The following is a 23,141-nucleotide window of genomic DNA, read 5'->3' on the forward strand; positions in this document are numbered from 1 at the left end:
GGATTGTCTCTAAGTCTCTTAGTTCATCTAAATCTACATGTTTTCCCTTATTGATACTTCTAAATTCGAAAGAGGAAAATTTTTCAGCATGATATTTTGAATCGAAAAGGGTAAGATCAAAGTCTTCCACAAATCTCATTTTTCCTTTGTCCCTTGAGGATCTTCTAGAGCCCATAACTACTGTTATTTAAGAGGATAGTAATGAGCAAGAGTAAATGAATCAAAAATAGAATTTAGAGGCTTCTTAGAGAATGCCTTAAGTGAGATCTTCAAGAGAAGGAGAGATTGTTGATCTTTTGCTTCGAAATGAGGAGTATTTGGGATGCTAAGAGGGGAGAAATGGAGGTGGAGAAGCTTTGGAAGAGTAAAGAGGGGAAGGGAGTGAGTTGGGGTCGGTTCCACCGCCGGCCCTAGCTTGGTTTAAAAGGGGGTAGGATTGCGGGCGGTTGCACCGCTGACTGGGCGGTGCAACCGCTTGTAATACGTGATAGCCGGAGGTGCTACCTCCAGCTGGGGTGGTGCCACCGCCTGCAGGCAGTGAGCACTCGTTTTGACTACTATGTGGTCTGATTTGAATGTTTTTGACTTGAGAAGAATTTTTATTTGTGGAGCAGTCAACTTTACTTACGTAATTACGTAAGAATTTTTATTTTAAGATGAGAAATTTTGCACGTTCAAGATAGATCTAGTGACGCGCATACTCTACTTTAAATGTCGTATGCATGTTTATGACAGATTATCCAAGTTGGTAAGCTTTGTAAGTCCATGACAAACTTTGCTTACAAGATGTAAGTTCATGATATAGTTGGATTTGAAAGTAACGAACAAGTCAATTTGATGGGTTCGGAAATCCAGAGGATATGTGAAGGTAGAATCATGGGTTTCCAATTCTGAGGGATCAAATAGGATTGTATTTGTATTGCTCTTGTAATTTTAATTTTATAATCCTCTTTTTGTTATTTAGGCTAGGGAGCATCGCGTGTTTTTTTTGGATCTTGGGTTATGAATATCGAGAATCCAAAGAGCATGATATTATTTCTTGCTCCCAGCTTAGGATGGTTTACATTTCTACAAGACAAGATAATTTTTAGGTACCCATTTACTTTTGGGTGCCTAAAAAACTGATCTACATTGTTTGCCATGTTGCATAGAGTTTATCATGGTTCCTTTAGGAACCCAAATTAATTTGTTCGGACCAATTTTCTTGAATGGACAATAATACGTTTTGTGTCCATGTTTGCAATAAAAGTTGCATTTGCTTTGGTGTTGAACATGTAGGATGGGGCCTTTTATGAAGGTGGTTGGATTTTGGTGAGGATTTCTCATAAATCCGATTCCACTTCTTTTGGGAACGTGACCCTTGTTTGTAAGGATCATGTTCAAATACTTGCTACCAACCTCGAATTTCTTCAAGGTGTCCTTAAGTAGTAAGTTTTCCTTTTGGATAGTTTCTAGATCATGGCATTTTAAACAAGAACCTAAACTATCATGATATTCAGTTTTTAACTTATCGAAATTACAAGTAAGACTATCATGCTCATTTTTTAGCAATTTGTATTTTCTACTAATAATCTTGTATTCATCAAATAAGTCATGGAAGGCATTTAATAACTCATCAAATGATAAATCTGTATCAATTAAATTTGTTACCTCCTCTCTGATGGCCATTAAGGCGTAATGAGCAACTTGCTCGGTGTTGGACTCATCTTCTTCGGACGCGCTCGAGTCATCCCACATTGCTTTGAGCGTCTTCTTCTTTGATGTTCTCTTCTTGGCTTGGGGACAATCACTTTTGTAGTGTCCCAACTTTTTGCACTCGTAGCAAATAACTTGGTCCTTTTTGGGTTCAAGTTTATTTTATGTGTCATTTTTAAACTTGTTTCTCTTAATGAATTTTTTGAATTTCCTTGTTAGAAGTGCCAAGTCATCATCACAGTCCTCATCACTTAAGTTTTCTCTCAAGTGGTCATCTAAAGTTCTAAGTGTCATATCCTTCCTGTTCTTTGGAAGGATGTCTTCTTGCTCTTCATGAGCCTTGCATGTCATTTCATAGGTCATTAATGACCCGATTAGTTCTTCAAGAGGGAAGTTGTTTAAATCTGTAGCCTATTGAATAGCAGTGATTTTAGGGTCCCAACTCTTAGGAAGGGATCTTAGAATCTTATTTACGAGCTCAAAATCCGAAAAACTTTTGCCGAGTCCTTTTAGACCATTGACAATATCCGTGAAACGGGTGTACATGTCGCCAATAGTCTTGCTCGGTTTCATTAGGAAAAGTTCAAAAGAATGTATCAAAAGATTGATTTTTGACTCTTTCACTCTACTTGTGCCTTCATGAGTCAATTCGAGTGTATGCCAAATATCAAATGCGGTTTTACAAACCGAAATACAATTGAACTCATTTTTATCAAGAGTACAAAATAAGGCATTCATAGCCTTTTCATTAAGAGCGAAAGTCTTCTTCTCTAATTCATTCCAATCGATCATTGGAAGAGAAGACTTCGAAAATCCATTTTCGACAAGATTCCAAAGTTCAAAATCCATTGAAACAAGGAAGATCCTCATTCGGGTCTTCCAATAGGTGTAGTCTGTCCTATTGAACATGGGTGGACGTGTAATAGAGTGGCCCTCTTGGTTTCCGGCATATGTCATCTCTCTTGGGTTTTAATCCATTTGAGAGTTAACCCCGCTCTGATACCAATTGTTAGGATCAAGAGCACTAAGAGGGGGGGGGGGGGGGGGGGGGGGTTGAATTAGTGCAGCGAAAAACTTTCGACGATTAAAACTGCGTTCGTACGATAATAGCGATTTCGGTGGAAAAGCTAATTCGTAAATCACTTTAACTTGTGATCAAGCAAGATGCAGTTAAAGCAAGTCTATGAAGGCAGTTTGTAGTTACGATGGAAATTAGAATGTAAGCGTAAACTGAAATATGATGTTCGTACGATAAAACCGATTTACGTCTAAACGCCGATTCAGAAAATACTGAACTTTGAAACACGATCGTAAATGCGCAGAAGGCAGTAAGCTATTGAGGAGGTTTGCAGTAAAGATAATATGCTCAAAGTAAATGCAAACCGAGATTTAGAGTGGTTCGATCAATCTTGACCTACATCCACTTTTAGCTTCCTCCATCGACGAGGTCACCGACGTCCACTAGAGGCCTTCCTTCAATAGGCGAAGGCCAACCACTTTTTTACAGTTTCACTCCTTTTGACGGGCTTAGGAGATAATCCTTACAGAATTTTCTTTCCTCCCTTGATAGATCAAAACTTGGAAGAAAAGAGGAAGGTGAACTTTTAACTCATACAACACTTTTGAGCTCTAAAAATCACAGAGTAAGTTCAGGATTTTGGTGGTTTTTTGTTGCTCTTTCATTACTGAAAGGGTGGGATATTTATAGGCCTCAACCCAGTTTGAATTTCGAGCTCAAAACTATCAATTCTCGAAATTCCGAGGTCTGGCGGTTGCACCGCCTGACTGGGGCGGTTGCACCACTTGGCAGAGCTCGAAGACTGAGCCTCTAGGCGATGTCACCTCTTATCAGAGGCGGTTGCACCTCCTGCCAGAGCTCGGAGACCGAGCTTAGGTGGTTGCACCTCTGTTAGAGGCGGTTGCACAGCCCAGCCAGAGCTCGGAGACTAAGCCCTGGGCGGTGCCACCGCCGACCCAAGCGGTGCCACCTTTGGCCAAGTAATCTGGGTCCGAATGGGCTGATCCATTCGGCCCAATTTGGGTCTGTCAAGGGCTCAATTGCCCCAAGATTAAGTTAATGGGATCACCTCCCATTTCTAACTTAATCATCGTGCTAACTACGAATTTCTTAAGACATTTATTGTAACTTGCTTCGGTCCATCAATCGCTTCTTCCGGCGAGCTTCTGTCGATCATCCGATGAACCCTCGGTGATGCTCCTGTGGACTTCCGACAAACTCCTGGACTTGCGACGATCCACTTGGTAAGTTCCGACGAGCTTCTTTGGCAAGCTCCTGGACTTCTCGGATTTGTTTCTGCAAAATCTCCGACGACCGTCCGAACTTTCGTCGAATTCTCGAACCCCTAACGTGATCATAGTTTTGACTCTGGCACAACTCCTACTGCATGTCTTACTTTCATCATAGTTAATCCTGCACACTTATCTCAACATATGAATTAGATAATAAATGACAATTGACGTCATCATCAAAATATGAGATTCAACATGTGTAACGTAAAATAAAAACAAAAACTAGTTTCTCAAAAATAAATTTATCAAATCGTCGAGCGAAGATCGGGGGCGAAAAACTCGAAAGTGACGAAAACCACATCACTACATAAAGTAGTTAAGACGTTCTCACATAAGGGAGATTGTATATCCCCTCATCTATATATCTCAATCGGTTGATGAAGGAGCTTTTGCAAACTCCTCTCTATCGGTGATCTACACAGCGGATGCGATAATGATACACTTCCTCGCACAACACGTTGTTTCCTCACATTCGCGCACCATCACACCATAGCAATTAAGGATGGATCAGTCCCTCTTGTTATCCTCTCACACCAAAGAGGGAATAGTTGACTGAAGAAAGGAACAAGAAAGAGATGTAGGAGGTGGCAATAGTAAGAGTCTAGCCTATGATCATTTAAACCTCAACTCCTATATATCCTATATATAGAGAGCCCTCTTGCTTACCTTAATGGATCTTATGTTAAAGGGTACCAAATCTTGATCTAATTATCCTGGTTTAATGGATATTGCATTACCATCCAATAACTACTCTAATGCTTATTCGATCTCACCCACTGGATCTAATAAAACAGGAGCTCATCAGATATCTCATATTTGATCCTCTATTCATCGCATTGTCCACCATATATGTGTAACCTTCTAGGCCCAATACCGAGTTGGCCGTGAATTGCACTTATAAGAACTTCTTCTGATTTAGTAAATTATTATCCTCATAATAATTCACTCAACTCATTGACTGTGGACGTACTAAGCCACTATGTCATAGTTCCTAGCCAATATATAAGATCTAATCCATTAGACATATCTGCCCTCAATTACCATGTATTTATAGTCTCTCATCCATCTAATATCCCAGAGATCGTATACCGGGCATGACACTATCAGGCCTATACGAAATTCATTCGGGTCTCACTCTAATCGGATTCTTCTAGAGAACTCATTTTCTCTTAATTCAAATCTCACGCTTATCGTATTCATCACGATTCGATTAACCCTGGATAGAGATTTGCTTGAGCGAGAGTACATGTGATATTCCTCTCATGACACCGAAAGTGGATGATCCTTTATTGATACATAATTACCCTTGTAAGGTTGGCTACCACTCCCGATGATCGGTTGTGCTAGATATGAAACTTTCAAATCAAGTCTAGTATCAAAGAGTATAGTACTCATATATGACATTCTATGTGTCTCAAGTCTAAGGACCAAACACACAATTGAGACTATAGAATTGTTGTATGACAATGAGGTATCACTAACTATCAAATATTTCATAAGCAGATCATTCACTGAACTCATTCTCCAATAAACACATATACTATATCCTTGGTATCCCCACACAAGTAACTACGAAACTAGTTATCTCCATCATATGGACGGATATATAGCACACCAGTCTATCCGGCTATCTCGATGTCTCTCTCGAGTAACCTATGATAGGGAACATTTAGTGATCTGTGTTTATATGTGAATTAGTCTTATTATCATGATATCATCATGATCCAATTCTCATTTCACAAATTCAAGGACATCATAATATATATTTATTACATAATATAAAGTGAAAAAATATCATAATAATAATAACTAAAAAGATTGTGCCACGTGTCATCACTAACATTATCGGCTTATAGAACATCTGTAACCAACATCAATGATATCAATATTATATTAGAGTTTTCTAATGTTATTTTATTGTTTGCTTTTATCAAATCATTAATGATCTAAGAAACAATAATCACTCGAATATAAATTGATAAAATAATATCAATATATATTTTCTCAATATCAAAATTAAAATTTAAAATTTTTCACTCCCACTGATTCGCTATTTTTTAAGAATCCTACATCACTAGATTCAACTATCCTCATATTATAATTAGAACAATAAAATATATACCCTTTTAAATTTTTCTAAATAACCAATAAAATATCTATAATAGTCCCTGAACTCAAATTATTTTCATGTGATTTTAAGATAATTATCTCTATAGGATAATCCTAAATATATTAGGTTTTCTATCAATTCATAACTAAAAAGAGTTTATGTAATTGACTTACTAGGAACTCTATTCAAAATATACATAATTGTCCTTAAAGCTTCTTCTCATAATAGTATGATTTTACCTTTCAGCAATCTTGTTCTGTTGTGGTATAAAACATATTGAGTGCAAATATCTTACTTTTTTAGAAATCTAGCAAAAGAACCAAAATTATGATCCGTTCATCATAACTATCATAAAATTTATCACTCTATTTAATAATTTCTATCTAATTATCTCTCTACTTCGTTTATATATACTTAAAAGTATCAATAGGTAATAGGTAATCTATAAAGATAATAAATTGTCTCACTACTAAAAATAGAAATATAGAATGACATGTAGATGTAAGCAAATATAATATGGAGTTCTTAAAACTATATTTCATTCTCATATTTAATTACAGGACCATTATGAATTTAAGATTTATATTAATTCTGTATAAACTATCATATAAAATTTAAAAGTTAATTTTTATTGAATTTACAACCACCAAAAGAAAAATAATATATTGACAATTCTAGATAATAAATCTAAATTTTTAAAATTATAAATTTATAACATGCATCCTCAATATCCATAAGATGAATTGTCTCTAGCATAGAAGATAAGTACCTACTACTATCGTTTTTGCTTAAACATGATTCATTATAATGATGAATATTTTATTTTCTTTTAGTATCTATGATAAATTGAATCTCTATTATTGGTAACAAATGTTAAAGCATCAAAATCAATTTACCAAGTATTACAAAAATATTTTTGTAACGTTTGATTTGAACAATACACTTATAACTTTTTCTTTCAAATCAAACCTCATAGTTTTTCTTACTTTTCTTACCATAGAAATAGCATCTTACTGTAAAAAAAAATTTTATATAATTTTATTTAGTATTTATAAACTTCAATGATTTACATTTCAACCTTCTTTTATTATTACTCATTCCTACTCAAAATATTATAAATTTTTCTTACTTTAATCATATTTTTTTTAAACACATATACTAGTCGATTTATTTAAATTTTATTTATCCTTAATTTTATTATAATAATTTTTAAATGAGTCAAACTAGAAAAAAATGGAAATAAAAATAAATTATACAAGAAAAAACTTAGTTATATTCATGCTTAATGTTCTTGAGCTTACAACTTTATTAGCTAGGATATAATTCTAAATTCCTCAAATACTATCATATTGAATTTCAGTCAATTTTATTTTTAATATGTTAACTAATAGCTTGTCAGTAAATTTAAATTAATTTTAAATATTTTAATATTTTAAACTATAATAAAGTCTAAATATTAATAATTATTATTATAAAATCGAGTTTTTATAATTTTTATCATTTATCTTAACTATTTGTATCATAGAACTTTTAGTAAAAAGAGTTTACGATCTTTTCAACTAGTTTGATTAAGATACACATAGTGTAAATTATATTCGTTCAAATCATTTATAATAATTTAATTTTAAAAATATAGAGATATTTATCAGAATATAATCAGGAAACGTGCTCTCTCATGCACCAAAAGAATCCCCACTCGATTTTGCCACCCTTTTGTGTATCATACGCATTTGGAGCACCACAAATTTGGTAACGTGTCTGGAAGGTGAAGGACCTAAGAGTTTTGTCTCATCTTTGCTCAAAATCAGGATCTTGTCATCCCATACATTCACCGATCATCGATCATCGAGCTTAATGTTTCAAATGCTGCAACCAACATGCATGCATGGATCCTCACCTTTTATGACACGGGAAAGAGACAAGAAACTTCTTTGATTGATATATATATATATATATATATATATATATATATATAGTTATTTTTCAAAAGGTATCTTCTTTTTATCTTTTAAAATTATACCCGTAATTTAAATTATCTAAAATACCCCTAAAAAGTTTGCTTGTTAAATTATTTATTTATTTTTTAAATTTTTAATTATTATATTTTTATTGACTCATTTATCATATTTTATTTTATGTATAAAAAATATTATTAATATTATTTAAAAAATATTATTTATGTATTAGTTCAGTCTGTTTTCCTGTGTCACATCGGACTTTGGTGGATGGTCCCACGCGGACTGGTGGGGCCTCGCATTAGCGGATGATTGAGATTTTATATATAAGATTGAGGATATTATTGACCCCTGCCCGCCTAATCTAATTTCGATTTTAGAAACAAATCAACCTAAAATCGGAATTATTTTTAGATTCTTTATTTCATAAAATCATTTGACATTGCCATAATAATGTGATCATATCGTTCATTATATTTGGAAGTGAGACTCACTTCCATTAATAAGTCGTTGCCATATAAATTTAGCTTTGAAATATCATTTTCTCCCCCACACTTGACTTAATTGCGTGCCACGAGATTAGCGGCGGGGAATCGATCAGGGCCGTCCAGCATCGGACGATTTGATGCCATTACCTGCGTCTCGCCAATGTCGAGACACCACCGCACTCGACCGAGTCCGCACAGGACGCGGAATGCCCGCTTCCCGTAGGCCCCACAGGTCCCATCATGGAGACCCACCATGAGGCCCAACCATCACCGACCGGCCCACGTAGCCGCGTCGTGCACAAAACCCCTCCCTTTTTGTCTTCTCTCTCACTCTGTCCCTCGCCTTCTACGAATTTTGTGGGGCGTCCTCTCGATTGCTACCCCCACCCTCGTAATTTCGCCGAACACCTTCTTCGTCTGCTGCTCGCGGTCGCCATGCCGGACGACCTCGCCGATGACCTCGAGAGCATGAGCTTCGGCTCGTCGGACCGCTCCGGCTCCTCCGCCCTCTCCACCCTCTCCGGCTCCCTCTCCTCCTCCTCCTCCTTGTCCGGCACCATCCACAAGTCCCGCCCCACCGGTGACCCCGTTCTCGACGCGATCCGCCGGCTGAAGTCCTCGTCGGCGCCACCCGCCGGCGGGGGCGACCTCCTCTCGATGTCCGATCTGAGGTTCGTGCGGCGGCTGGGCAGCGGGGACATCGGGAGCGTGTACCTGGCGGAGCTCAAGTGCGCGGGGGCCGAGGGGCTGCTGCTCGCGGCCAAGGTGATGGACAAGAAGGAGCTCGAGGGTCGGAGCAAGGAAGGTCGGGCCCGGACGGAGCGGGAGATCCTGGAGTCCATCGACCACCCCTTCCTCCCCCGCCTCTACGCCTGCGCCGAGAACGACCGCTGGTCCTGCCTCCTCACCGAGTTCTGCCCCGGCGGCGACCTCCACGTCCTCCGCCAGCGCCAGCCCGGCAAGCGCTTCGACGACGCCGCCGTCCGGTATGCGTCCCATGCGCACATTAGCGGCACCCACCCACCTTCCTTTCCTTTTTTATTATTTTAATTTCAAATCCTAAATTTACGCAAGCAATATTGTTTTTATAATAGCTATAATCATTATTATTATCATTATCATTTTTAATTTCCTTTATCTACTTTCGTCTTTTTCTCATTCGAATTTATCTTGGGATTCGAGATTTAGCTTTAAAGAAAAGCAAGCTGTACCCAGGGATTCGGGAAGTAACCTTCTTCGAGAGCGTCGATTGAGGAAGACGATGAACCAATTGTTTCGATGAGAGGCAATTGGTACGTGGTTTCGGTTCTTCATTCCCGACCCGAAACAAGGGCACAACCCAGCTCATCTCCCCTCCCCCCCTCCTCGTCGCCGCTGTTCTTTCTCCTTCCATGTCGTGCAGCCCATGTTGCCGCTGTTCTTTCTCCTCCTTCCATGTCGTGCAGCCCATGGCCAGTTCTATCAATTACATCCGCCACCGGGACATGACCTGTGGGGGCATGGCCAGTGTGTCTGTCATCTACAGAGAACAGTGGGAATTAAGTCGTGCTTGTTGGGGGCTCGTTTTGGAGCCATGTGTTCGACATTAGCTGTCGGATGGGGACGGTGTCTGTGGCCCGTGTGACACCATCTGCTTCGAGATCTTAGCTTCCTACTCCTCCTGACGTGATTCCACCCATTTCTTTTGATACGCTCACACTTTATTACACGCTGTGTACTGTCTGTCTTAAACTATGGTGCAGAGTCTCCCGGATACTACGACGTCGGAGTGGGCTGAGCGACATGTGAAAGCTCTCGGACTCCAACAAGCACTTCACATGCTCGTCCTCACCGCTCTCCTCCCAAATGCCAGCCTTCATCTCGTCCTGTGGACTTGGCTGTGTAGGCGCACAGTCCCCACTGACCATGTTTGTTGGGCCATGGTTTTCATGTTAATGGGATCGCTTGCCCACGTCTACTATGAAGTAAGCCGAGTCGTGGCAACGGAAACAGCTTCACGTGGAATCCCTCGTGAAGAAAGCAACAGGCTTTTTGTAGCTTGTTTGCGTCATTTATGCATGCATGCATGCATGCGCAACCTGCATCTCAGTTTAGGTGACTCGATGCATGATTTGTGGTGGTTTTAGGATGTGTTGGATTGTGTTGAGTTGTGGCGTCGGCTTCTGCAGGTTCTACGCGTCGGAGGTGGTGGTGGCGTTGGAGTACGTCCACATGATGGGCATCGTGTACAGGGACCTGAAGCCCGAGAACGTCCTCGTGCGCGCCGACGGCCACATCATGCTCACCGACTTCGACCTCTCCCTCAAGTGCGACTCCGCCACTCCCACCGCAGCGCAGATCGTCTCCGACCAGAACCCGCTCCCCCTCCCGCCCCAGTCATCCGCCGCCGGCGCAGGCGGAGGCGAGTTCTCCGCCGCCTCCTGCATCCTCCCGAGCTGCATCGTGCCTGCGGTCTCCTGCTTCCACCAGCCCAGGCGCAAGCGCAAGAAGAAGCCCGGCCGCCGCGGACCGTGCCTCGAGTTCGTGGCCGAGCCGGTGGACCTCCGGTCCATGTCCTTCGTGGGGACGCACGAGTACCTCGCACCGGAAATCGTCTCCGGGGAGGGGCACGGCAGCGCGGTGGACTGGTGGACCCTCGGCGTCTTCGTCTTCGAGCTCCTCTACGGCGTGACGCCCTTCAAGGGCCCCGACAACGAGCTGACGCTGGCCAACATCGTGGCCCGGGCGCTCGAGTTCCCCAAGGAGCCGGCGGTGTCGGCGTCGGCGAGGGACCTCATCGCGGGACTGCTGGTGAAGGACCCGGAGCGGCGGCTCGGCTCCACGATGGGCGCGGCCTCGATCAAGCGCCACCCCTTCTTCAACGGCGTGAACTGGGCGCTGCTACGGTGCGCACAACCGCCGTACGTGCCGCCGCCGTTCAGCCTCGTGGGTCTGAGCCGGGACGCCTCCGACGACAGTTGTCCGGGCACGCCGGTGGAGTACTACTGAGATGAAACCCCATCCTATAAAAGTTTTGGTCAACGCTAGGGGTAGGTCAGAGGCTTGGGGTGTTCACGTGGATGCGTGGTAGTCAAAGCGGTCAAAGGGCAAAGGAACCGGCCACCGACACGCGTCGGTGTTCCGGGTCGGGTTTCGACCAGTCGAGGGTCTTTTTGCTGGGTGGTGGCCACCGACGTGCATTGTTTGGGGGGTAGGGAAGGGGGGAGGCCGGTTTTGTTGATCCACTCTTTAAGCTTTTAGATTATATATATAGATATATAAATATATAAATAAGAAATATAGATTAGTAGTTTCTCTCTCTCTCTCTCTCTCTCTCTCTCTCTCTCTCTCTGTTCCTAAACAATGCATGTCACGTGACTCGGAGGTTGTAATAACATGTCACGTGGCGCTTCTCGACACTGCTAACTCGGAGGTTGTTAGAACTTGGGAGTCAATCCTAATCCTTTTCCTAATTTGACATAAGGTTGGTTCCGTAAAATAATTGGTTCGGTTGGAATCCTAAGTGTGTCTCATAAAGATTCCTCAAATACTTAGGCTAAGTAATAGAAAGATAAGTAGGATTTAGATAAAGTAACATTGCTTGAGGTTCTTTTTTTTGTATAGTTGGCTTTGATAACTGTTGGAAATAATTGAGAATAATTCATACGAATGATTGCGTAGAATTATTGAAGGTTACTCCATAAAAAGTTGATCAAACTATCAAACAAACATTATAATTAATATTATCATGTGCTATAACAAACAAGTGATGTGATTGAGTGATATAGGAGGAGGTTGACAGAGCTTTGGAGTTATAAAGAGTCAAGCAAGCTGATAATAATATTATGACATACGAATATCCATATATTATATTTCCTTATCAAGTTCGTTTTTTCAAATGTTTCTAGATGCTAAAACCTTTAAGTGTTTTATATTAATACATCTACTTCTCTTCGTGTCAATCACTATATTCTTCCTCTTGTCAATTCCCTCGATGCCTTTCATATGTCACTGCAACAAACACTTTTGAGGCAGTGAGACATCTTTTCAGTCACAATAAGCATTTATCATAATTAGTATAATTATTATAAGATTTCTGTACATATCCAATCAAGTTCTCCAGCAAACACAAAAAGAGATTCCCCTTTTCAGCAAACTACAAATGGGGTTCACATCAGGATCAGCCATGAAAGCTCACCAACCGGAGAACTCTCCATCAGATCTCTCCGGCCTCGCGTCCTCCTAACCAGAAGAGTATCGGTGGAGGAGTAATAATTGTGTTGCTTTCGTGCCATGTTAATTTATAATAAATTATTAATATAATAATATGTATAATTTATAATTAAAATTTATTTTAGTTAATCTTTTAAGCTCTTATGATTAACTTATGTTTAAAATAATTCTTATATTTTAAAAAAATATAATATATAAACCTCTCCTATCAAATTTGAATTAAAATATGTTAGAATCTACTAATGTGACGTTGACCCACAATAATCTATTAATATAACGACATGTGTAATTTAATTTTTTTTAAAAAAAACTAAGACATCTCATCAATGGCGGGATGAGGCATCATCGTCGAAGCGACCACCAACAACAACACCAGGCCATTGCTACCTAGTAAGGTGTTGTACACACGTAGCCTCTCTCACGTTAACGATAAGCTTAGGAGCTTCCGGATGTCATTCGACAACTCCAGGGCGCATGCCACAATGGCGCTGCCTACCACCGTGAACGACACCCGCTCCGATCCCGACGAGTACCACAATACCTTGTAAGCCACCTCCCTCACGAATCACGACATCACGAAGACGAAAAGCAAACAAAAGGAGCGGTTGAGCTAGACCATGTAGCCCTCCCGCACCTGCTCGTTCTCCTCGATCGGCTTTTCGAGGAAGAGAAAGCAGCAGAGGTCGTAGTGGCGAACGAAGGCGGAGAGGCAAAGATATGAGAGGTTAGAGGCGAAGGTGAGAAAGAGCTAGACCACCACGTCGTAGACGTGGTAAGTGGGGGAATAGGAGAGGACAAAGTCAAAGGCGACGGGGATGAAAACGTCCAAGAGGAGGAAGAGGGACTAGGAAACCACTGCATGCCTAACTTTAGACTAATCGACGCACATCCACCTACTGTAGGACCGAAAGCTCCTAAGCACATCGTTAGCACGAGAAAGGCTACGTGCATATAATGCCTTACTAGGCAATAACGGCTCGATGCTATTGTTGCTGGTTGTTTCCACAACAACGCCTCCTCTCATCATCGATGAATGTCTCGATTTTATAAAAAATTTAAATTATACATATTATTATATTAATAATTTATTATGAGTCAACATGTCACATAAATAGATTCTAATATTTGTTAACTGTGGCTTGACGGAAGAGACTTATATACTATGCTTTTAAAAACATAAAGATTATTTTAAATACGAGTAAACCATAAAGACTTAAGAAGTCCATAGCTAAAACCATGAGGGATAAAATAGATCTTAATCTAAATTATATGTATCATTATATTAATGATTTATTATGAGTCAACATATCACGTAAGCAAACTCTAATATCTGTTAACTCAAACTTGACAGAAGGAGCTTGTATTTTTAAAAATATAAAAATTATTTTATACACAAATAAACCATAAAAACTTAAAAAATCTATAACCAAAATTACAAGGACTAAAATGAATCTTAACCCTACATTTTTGTATAGGATCAAAATCTATATTTTTGATATGACGACAATGATAGTTTATCTATACGTTCTCTCGTTCACTATTTTTTTTACTTTGTAATGCATCACCAGGATCCAAGAAACTTCATCATCTAGATATTTATTAGCTAAACAGCAATTAGCATATACAATTCATCGTATTGTACATGCGAGTTATTGCATGTATCATGAAGACACGGAATTAGATCGGCTCGCCTTTTTCTTAATCCAAAAAATAATTATTTTATGAATCTAATTATTGATCCCGAATTTTCTGTTATAAATTTGATAGCTACTATGGTGGCGAGCTTTATTTCTGGGGTCTGAGCGGAGTGCTGTCTCAGTGTGGTGATGGAGATGGAAGGATCGGCATCCGACACGACGGCCCGCCGTGGGGCCTTGTGCGTCGATCTGCGTCGAACACGGTCGAACGGGTCCCACGTCATCAGCGTCGGCGTGCTCGTCTCTTGCTGCTCCCCACAGTGGCCTTTTCTGCTCTCTCCTAATGGCCTCCTGCAATCATAATATTTCATCTCCTCGACGTGTGATCATTCCAAGAGCCAGATGCTGTGTTCCTCGTCGAGAAGAAAAGAACTCTCGTTTTGCACCGCCGTTAGGGAATTGGATTCCAGCGCATGTCACCTTATCAAAGGTTGATAGAGAGATATAAAATATAATATTTAAGGATAAATTATATATTTGAGTAGCTGATTTGATTAAATGCATGATTGAGAAAAATCTCTTATTCAAAACCCTGTATAAATATTCGTCTTCTCAATGAATAAAATTAAGTCTAGTCGTATATTCATCAATTCAATATGACATCAGAGCCCTTTTACCTCGAGTAAGAATTCCTTATCTTCGTTGTCCGACACTGATATGCCGATGACAGCATCTGCTGATCTACTACCACTTCCTCGACCCTCTCCGTGGTCGTCGCCATTCTGACCTTCCTCCCTCCTCTCGTGCCACGGTTATCCCCCGCCTATCTTGCTTTCGTTTTGCCTCTCCATCATAACTGTTCTTAGTGTCAAACTTCGACCACTGTTGATTTCCTCCTTTGCCATGCAATCTTCGTCGATCCTCAACCTTGTTGTCCAATGACAACAATCCCTCCTCTCCCACTACATGGAACCTCGCCGCCTGCTTCTTCAAGCGAGCTGAGCATTCGCCTCTTCTCTCACTGATCTGCTGACATTAGCAAAACCTTTTTTTTTTTCTTCGCTGTCTAGCGACAAGAATCTCTCATCTACTGATGATCGATCGACGACAGCAAGATTTCTCTGTCATTACTAATTTCATCTCTACCCCGAGCGCTCTGTTAACGAGCGCTCATCTCTGTACCGAAGCGCTCTACCTCGAGCGCTCTATTACCAAGCACTCGTCTTTGTACCAAGCGCTCATCTCACCCTTGGCATCCATCGTTGCTCCAACCGAGGAGCCCATTGCTCCGGCCAAGGAGCACTCCCCCTTCCACCTCACAGCAGGGAGTGCTCCCCCTTCCAAATCACCACAGGGCATGCTAGCCGCCATCCGCTCACGTGGGTTTCACTGCCCGGCTCCCATCGTTGCTCGCAGTCGCCCGCTAGCTTTCAGATAGCCGGAGGCTCGCTGAGCCCACCGCCTCCTCTCAACGGTTATACAGCAGTAGGCCAAGCACTCCATCTCTTGCTCCTCCTCCGGTGGCATTCCCTACCCCTAGATCTTGTGGAGCTCTGCCTCGCCTAACCTGGTTGCAGAGCGCACTCTGTCATCCAACATATTTTCTTCACCGAGCGCTCTCTGCCCCAAGCACTCTTTGCCGGCAAAGTTGTTCTTCCTCACCGATGAAGCCCTCTTTGTTCTTACCGGTGAATCGTTGCGACACGCCGCCAGCCTCCCATTGGTGCTACTCATGTGGGGGCCTACTCGTTGGGCCGACCAACTGCTACTACTACAACCATCCTCTCATGCTCCAGTCATGGGACGATCTCTGCCAGAACTCGATCATCAAGGCCGAGCAACCGTTGCCTCCTCTCGACCCTCTCGTCCTTGGAGGTTTACAATATCGCCAATTGCGACGATCCTCCCGCTACTCACAATGCTCTAGAAATCAAGCCGATGGACTTCAACCAAATCACAACATCCGACTGTCATCTTTCACGGTACCAATCCATTGTCAAGAACTTCTATTTAAGATCGATTGACTTTCTTGTTAAAAACTTAATCTTGCATGAGCATGATAGAAGATCATGATAGAAAGATATATAAAAATCTAATATTTAAGGATATATCATAAATTTGAATAGATGATTTGATTTTAGTGCATGACAAAAAAAAATTATTCCTCAAAACCAATATAAATACTCATCTTCTTAACGAATAAAATTAAATCTATTTCGTAATATATTACTCGATTCAACATCCTTTTCAGAGAATTCTTGTGGATGCATAGTTTCCTTCAAACTGATGTCAAGGTCAACTACAGGGAGCTGATGACAAGATCACATGCATCAATGGGTGATGGCTCAGTCATCACAACAGAGGTTGACTGACAGTATCGATTAGCTTCTTATTAGATAGGAGGGCATTAGAATATATCCCAGCCTGCAAGTAGCTAAAAGTAGATTCCCCTGGAATGACGCCCAGCCCGTGGATAGATGGTAAGCTGATGTGATTATTATTATTATTATTATTATTATAGTGGCAAAACTCCTTGAATAAGCCTTGGATAGTAAGGTAGAGTTGAGATATTTGGGAATCTTGAGTACCTTATATCCGGAATGCAATTGGTGTTGTAGGACAAGCTTTGATGTCAAATCTCTGTAGGAATATAATTGAGGTTAGAGGAAGAAAAAGATCATATTAGTGAAAGATAATAGGGAAAAAATAACTATCAGATAGCATTAAAACAAATCAAACTAGTTTACAAGATTCGAGAGAAAAGTAAATCAGAATAAGAAAGTGCTACCATTATTCATCCCTGCATGCTCATGATTGGTATAATTGCAGGGAACCTAATGACATCTACAACTGGACAATATATACACCCTGTGTTACTTCTCAATACCACATTTGGGGCAACACTCACTGCCTCAGACACAACAGAGCATAAACCAATGAGATTTAATACAATTTCTATGAAGTTGATCAATTTGCATAAAACGAAAAAATATAATCACCAAAAAGGTTGGAGATTGACAGTCTACTTTTACTCGGAGCATAACACATTTTCTAGAAAATAACCATCAAGTACATAATGCAAGTGGTGAAATAGGAAACCTCTTTTAAAATTAGTTGTACAACTATTGAAACCAAGGATGCATGTTCAGATGGTAATATAACCCAATTATCTTCAAAGAACCAAAAAAAATTTCACATTTCAACTTTCTTTAAAATTTTGATCCAGGACTATGTGCATCCAACATATTGCCAAATGTAATATTTAGATATTTTTATTGAAATACAAATCATGATTCGTCTTACCGATCCATACCAATGTACCAATCAACTATCGGTACGGTACCATATCGAATCATACCGATGTACAAACACACGGTTCAGTGGGGTGTACCTACAAGCCGGTCCCCTGTCAAATTGATACGTATCACCCAAAACGGGCGGTATGCCACGATACAATGAACCTTGATACAAACACAATCAAATCGAAAATAGTTATTAAAATTTAGTGTAACTCATTACAAAAGAAGAAATGTAGGTATCACACCTTCAATTAATTCGAATAATGATTGCCTTGACACGCTAATGAATACACTGTTCAGAACAATATGTACAAAACATAAATTATTATTATCTACTTTGATCATGGTAATATTTTTACATTACAAAGCAAGAACTGAATAACTAGCAGATTATGTAACACATGACCACAAAAATGTTATGGAACTTAACTCTTTATGTATAAGAACAGCAGGCCCGAAAATGCATAAAGAAAGGAGAAGGAAATCAATTAAACCTGATTCCAGAATACCCTTCAGGTCATCAGTTGTTGGACAAAGGTTTCCACCGAGAACTGCAAGTAAATAGGCAGCAATGTCCTTCATCCTGAGTAAAATGACAAATTGGAAACATTAGACTCAAAACATATCTAAGGAAAGGACAACGTCGCAAAAATCAACAATATCACAAAGAACTAGTGTATATTAGTCACCAAGGTTGATTAATCTCTTAAAAGTATATTAGAATGCTTGACAAAAGAAGCATGTAAATGATTAACAATTAAACAGTAACTGTCTGGAATTTTGGTGCATTGGTACTAGAATCAAAACTACATGGTTTGTGGACAACAACCATATTCTGCTACAAATTTTTACCTTTATCACCCATCCAACTCAAGATCTTGGTAAAAATTTTGTTGCTCACTAAATTTTGCAATGATTTATCCATCATCCCATCCTCTGCTATTCTTGAAAAGAAGATGATATCAGTTATTTTGCTGGTTGGCAAAACGATGCTACATCTATGTACTTTTAGACTCCTGGTCAATTATGATTCGATCGAATCCCATAATGCACATGAACACAAAATGGTCATTATCTATAAGTCTGCTTTGTTAATGACTTATCCATCGTCATTATCTATAATAGCCATTATCTATAACTATTTGGGTCAAGCTACATTGTCCCAACCATTAAAGCTCGGAATAATGCAATATCTTACGTCTATTCAAATAGCATTCAACCATCTTTCTATTGTTTCTATTAAACTATTTCTTAGATCTTCTTCTACCCAATCTAATATCACTAATCCTAATCAATTCAACTCATCCAACATCAACATCTATATGACTTCTTTGGATGTGCTCACACATTCTTACATTATTTTCACTCGTTAACTAATAGTTGCACTAACATTTTTCTTATAGCACAAGCAACATTACAATAACAAAAATGGTCGCTGATTTAATTCCTGGCTGAAGTAATTTTCGTTACATATTTTGATTAACCAACCCTAATTCTAATTGCTATCGAGAAAACAACTCTTACACCATGTTTTCCTAAAGCCTTTGTCTTCTCAAGACATTTTTGCGAACCACTGACATACGGACTGTAGAAGTAGCTAGTGATGTTCCAGATGGCCTCCCACACACCATTTTCCCCCCAAACTCCCACATTTCTTCTGCGCAAAGGACAGTATGCGCTAAACAAAGAATGCCAGATATCTACGACCGGTAATAGAAAAGCAATCATAATGACCTCAAACAGAACTTCCGTCACTGTCAGAAGGAGCGTTTACGTCGGTAACAACCCGTGAGTTCCAAATTAATCTTGTATCAATCGAACAGCACACGCTGTAGCATCTAGTTTAGGTATTCGTCATATCCCATGATCCACCACCCGGATGCCAAAACTACCCCAAAACCAAATGGCACCAATTGAAGCTTAGCATTCCGCGTTTTGCACAGATTGCAACACTCGGGACATGAACATAGTTATTATCGTGCACACAAAAACACCAGTAGCAACAACATCATGAAATAGAGAAAAGAACGGGCGAGCTGTAAAGCATGGAAAACCAACGAAGAAAAAGGCAGAGAGCAAGAGAAACTGAGATCAAAGAACTGGGAGAGTCATTACTTGGGAAGGCCGCGAGATCCGCCGCTGAGACGAGGAAATGGCGCGACTTGTAGGGTTGGTTTCGCGACGGTGTGGGATGAGAGGCTGGAGACGGGGTTTATATTGACCCGTGGAAAGCACCCTGCAGTCGCGTGAGATGCCATCAGGACCGTCGGTTGCCTGTCGGGAGGTTGATCTTGCGGTTGGCACAGACTGATCCGGAGAACGGGTCGAATCTGACCGGGTCCGGATTGGCCGCTCCAACCCGCATAGAATTGATTCGACTGGAGAGCATCATTTGGATTTGAACCACATTGGAACCGTATTCTTAACCCGTGCAGAGATAGATTCAACTCGAGCTCAAGAATAGGATTGCCTCGAGAATCAAATTCCAGTGCGAATGAGAATTGATTCAACTCGAGCTCAAGAATAGGATTGCCGCAAGAATCAAATTCCAGTGTCCCTTCAAGTTGCAAACGCAGGTCGTTCAATAAATAACTAGTTTAATCAAACCGTGCAGAATCGAAGCCATCAAATAACGAAATTAACAAACACCAACACAAACTACACATTAGATTCATAAAATTGTCTTTAATCATCTAATCCCAGAGTTTAAGATGAGTCCATTGGAAAGGATAAATCACAATTTATCTATCAGATGAGATACTATCACATGGACAGAACCAGTATCAGGAAGCAAGATCAGCAACATAATATACTTTCAGATCAAATGACATGAGATCCGACTTATTCATCAAATGCGTCCGACAAGATTTATAGATTGAGGCATCATGCTGCAGTAGTGACATCGGCGGCAGCATCAGGAGCAGATGGAGCATCTTCCTCGGTAGGAGCAGCTGGAGCAGCTTCCTTGGTTTCAGGTTCAGCCTCCCAAAAGGAAGTCTTCTTGCCTGTTTTTGAAACAGTTTGAAAAACATCTTCGGGTTTTACATTGCCTTTAACCGTCACTTTCTGTTCTTTCAGATCCACATCGAAGGACTCGACACCTGAAAATACAAACAAAAGATGCACATGTCAAGCTGGTCAAAGTATTATTTCTGGTTGCTCATATCAAAAATGGGTGATTCAGACATTAGTATGTATAGATATTTGTTGAAGAAAAATGAAGATCTTGCCAACAGGAAATTTAACCTTTGTGAATTATAATAATCTAAATCATGGCAGCACTAGTTGCCAGAAAACTTGCTATATGGTGTTGAACATCATGCATTAAAGTTTACCATAAAGAAAAATCATGAGCACGAAGAGATTCAAAGATCAAGAAATAGCACCAGGATAAAAGAGAGCAAAAAAACATTAAGCAACCTTCCATTTTGGTGAGAACCCTCTTAACAGCTCCAACGCAACCTTGACATGACATACCAACCTTGAGGACAACAGTCTGTGAAAACAGAAAACCACAAGAATTTCTCAGTATTGGACATCACAGACCAAATTACAAGGATTAATCTGAATTAAAATAATAGCTTGCCAACATAGCATCATACATTCACAAGAGTTTTGTGCCTTAGAAATTGGGAATCTAGATTTTATGGAAAAATCTGATTCAAATTCAAATGGTACTGAAAAGCAAGTAAAAAGTGTGTAAAATGTTGCATAAAATTTTGTATTTGCCAGAATAATTTCCTAAGAAACGGGTTATCATGGCTAAAGTTAAAAACTGCACACAACAAATTCAAATTTTCAAAATTTTGGAGTTTCAGGTCTTGCATTGACAAATATTTGTGAAATTAGAAATAGTCCAACATCTGGTACAGTGATACACTACCAAACCTTAGATTGAAACTTCTAAACACAATTATCATAATCGAACTAGTGACTGACATGGTCAAGACTAGGGTCATTCGGTCACTATGCATTTGTATGGTCTAGACCGATGAGAAAAAAAAATCAGTTGGGTCTGCTGGTCCTATCCAGGTAAACTGCTAATATGATCCAACGACAAAACCAGACCAGTCGGGTTTCCATTTCTCATTTTGAGGTCAAATACGAAGGTCTCAACTCAGTTTTCCAAACTATTATTTTAAATGGTCCTCTTTGGAAGCAAAGGCCAAGCTGATTAAAAACTTAGGCCATGAAGAATATGATATAGAGTCTTCACCAATATAGCTAATAGGACTCCTAAATTAATCAAGTAGCACCAAGTGCTTAATTGACTGGGAGTATTGTCCTAACATATAAGATTTGTAATACCTATAGCTAAGCACAAGTATAACCATCTGTTGTGTGTTTTCAGTATATGCATATGCTAAAGCATTTTTTACATTTAGAACCAGTTTCATCCTATGAGCTCTGAAATTTTATGAGGTAGTATATATTCCATGAATTATTCAACCCACAAAACTCTACCTAATCTTTGTTGCTACTCATCTTAATTTTAAAGCTAAGTGCATAAAAGGAAAACTACACAGGTCCTTGAGATAACAAGCAACCCTAGTCTGAATAATCGATGAATGGTACACATGAATGACTAACAAATTTTACCTACCTTTCTATGGGAATCAATCATCACCCATCAAAGCCAACTTGTATTACTTCAGAAAACATATTAGCAGCTATGGGGGAAATCTCAAGTAACAGGGAACATGTATCTAAATGTCTTCAAAATTTCCCTCGTATGCAAGTAGCGCAATGTCCCCACTTTCCGCACTTTATTCATGTTACATGTTAACCGAAGTCTCCTTCTTCGATCAAACACAGGAGTTCGTAGCACTGGTGATTAATTTTAATTTTGAAACCAAATATAATCTTCGTGTTTTTCTGACAGGGAATAGTAAGATGATTAGTCAAATCGGACGGATAATAATAACAATAAGTTGATCTCTTACAGCATCGAGGATTGCATAAGTTGGAAAAGGGGAAAACAATATAACCTAAAAGAATCGTGACGATCGACCTTATCATCTCACAAACTAACACTTTGAAGCGTATGTTCTGGTTCGCAACAGATCGAACTCGGGGACAAGAATTACTACCCAGAACATAGGGAAGAAATTGAATCAACCGATTCAGAACCCAGAAAGGAAAGAAAGATCAAATACCATACCTCGGCCATGGACGCAGAGGACAAGTCAAGATTGCAGCGAGGCAAGTCTACAACTCTGGCCGGAGAAGACAGCAGCCCATCCGAGTATATAGAGGAGAAGAAAAAGGGGGGGTGAACGGAAAGAGCAATTTGGGTGAGGATGAGTGTAATCTGGTAAATATCTATCAATGTCCATGGCAATTCCGAAAGTAAACCAAAGGACCGTAGTACGCGGTTGAGTGTACCAACATTTTTTATGCGTGGCTCCCTTTTCCGACGACTTTGCGAAGGAGCT

At 40.0% G+C, this 23,141-nt stretch overlaps 2 protein-coding genes across 2 annotated transcripts; one reads left to right on the forward strand and one right to left on the reverse strand.

Moving 5' to 3' along the window:
* Positions 1-8,873: 8,873 nt before the first annotated feature.
* Positions 8,874-11,758, forward strand: LOC135615000 (serine/threonine-protein kinase D6PKL2-like). Its single transcript, XM_065112933.1, has 2 exons — positions 8,874-9,544; positions 10,727-11,758. The coding sequence occupies exons 1-2, from the start codon at positions 8,994-8,996 to the stop codon at positions 11,544-11,546; spliced, it is 1,371 nt and encodes a 456-aa protein (XP_064969005.1). The 5' UTR covers positions 8,874-8,993; the 3' UTR covers positions 11,547-11,758.
* An 8,618-nt stretch (positions 11,759-20,376) lies between these two features.
* Positions 20,377-23,019, reverse strand: LOC103988043 (copper transport protein ATX1). Its single transcript, XM_009406544.3, has 3 exons — positions 22,868-23,019; positions 21,127-21,202; positions 20,377-20,807 (listed from the first exon to the last, which is right to left on the reverse strand). The coding sequence occupies exons 1-3, from the start codon at positions 22,874-22,876 to the stop codon at positions 20,590-20,592; spliced, it is 303 nt and encodes a 100-aa protein (XP_009404819.2). The 5' UTR covers positions 22,877-23,019; the 3' UTR covers positions 20,377-20,589.
* Between the last annotated feature and the right edge of the window lie 122 nt (positions 23,020-23,141).

This window comes from Musa acuminata, chromosome BXJ2-6, assembly GCF_036884655.1.
Source record: "Musa acuminata AAA Group cultivar baxijiao chromosome BXJ2-6, Cavendish_Baxijiao_AAA, whole genome shotgun sequence".
Lineage (NCBI taxonomy): Eukaryota > Viridiplantae > Streptophyta > Magnoliopsida > Zingiberales > Musaceae > Musa > Musa acuminata.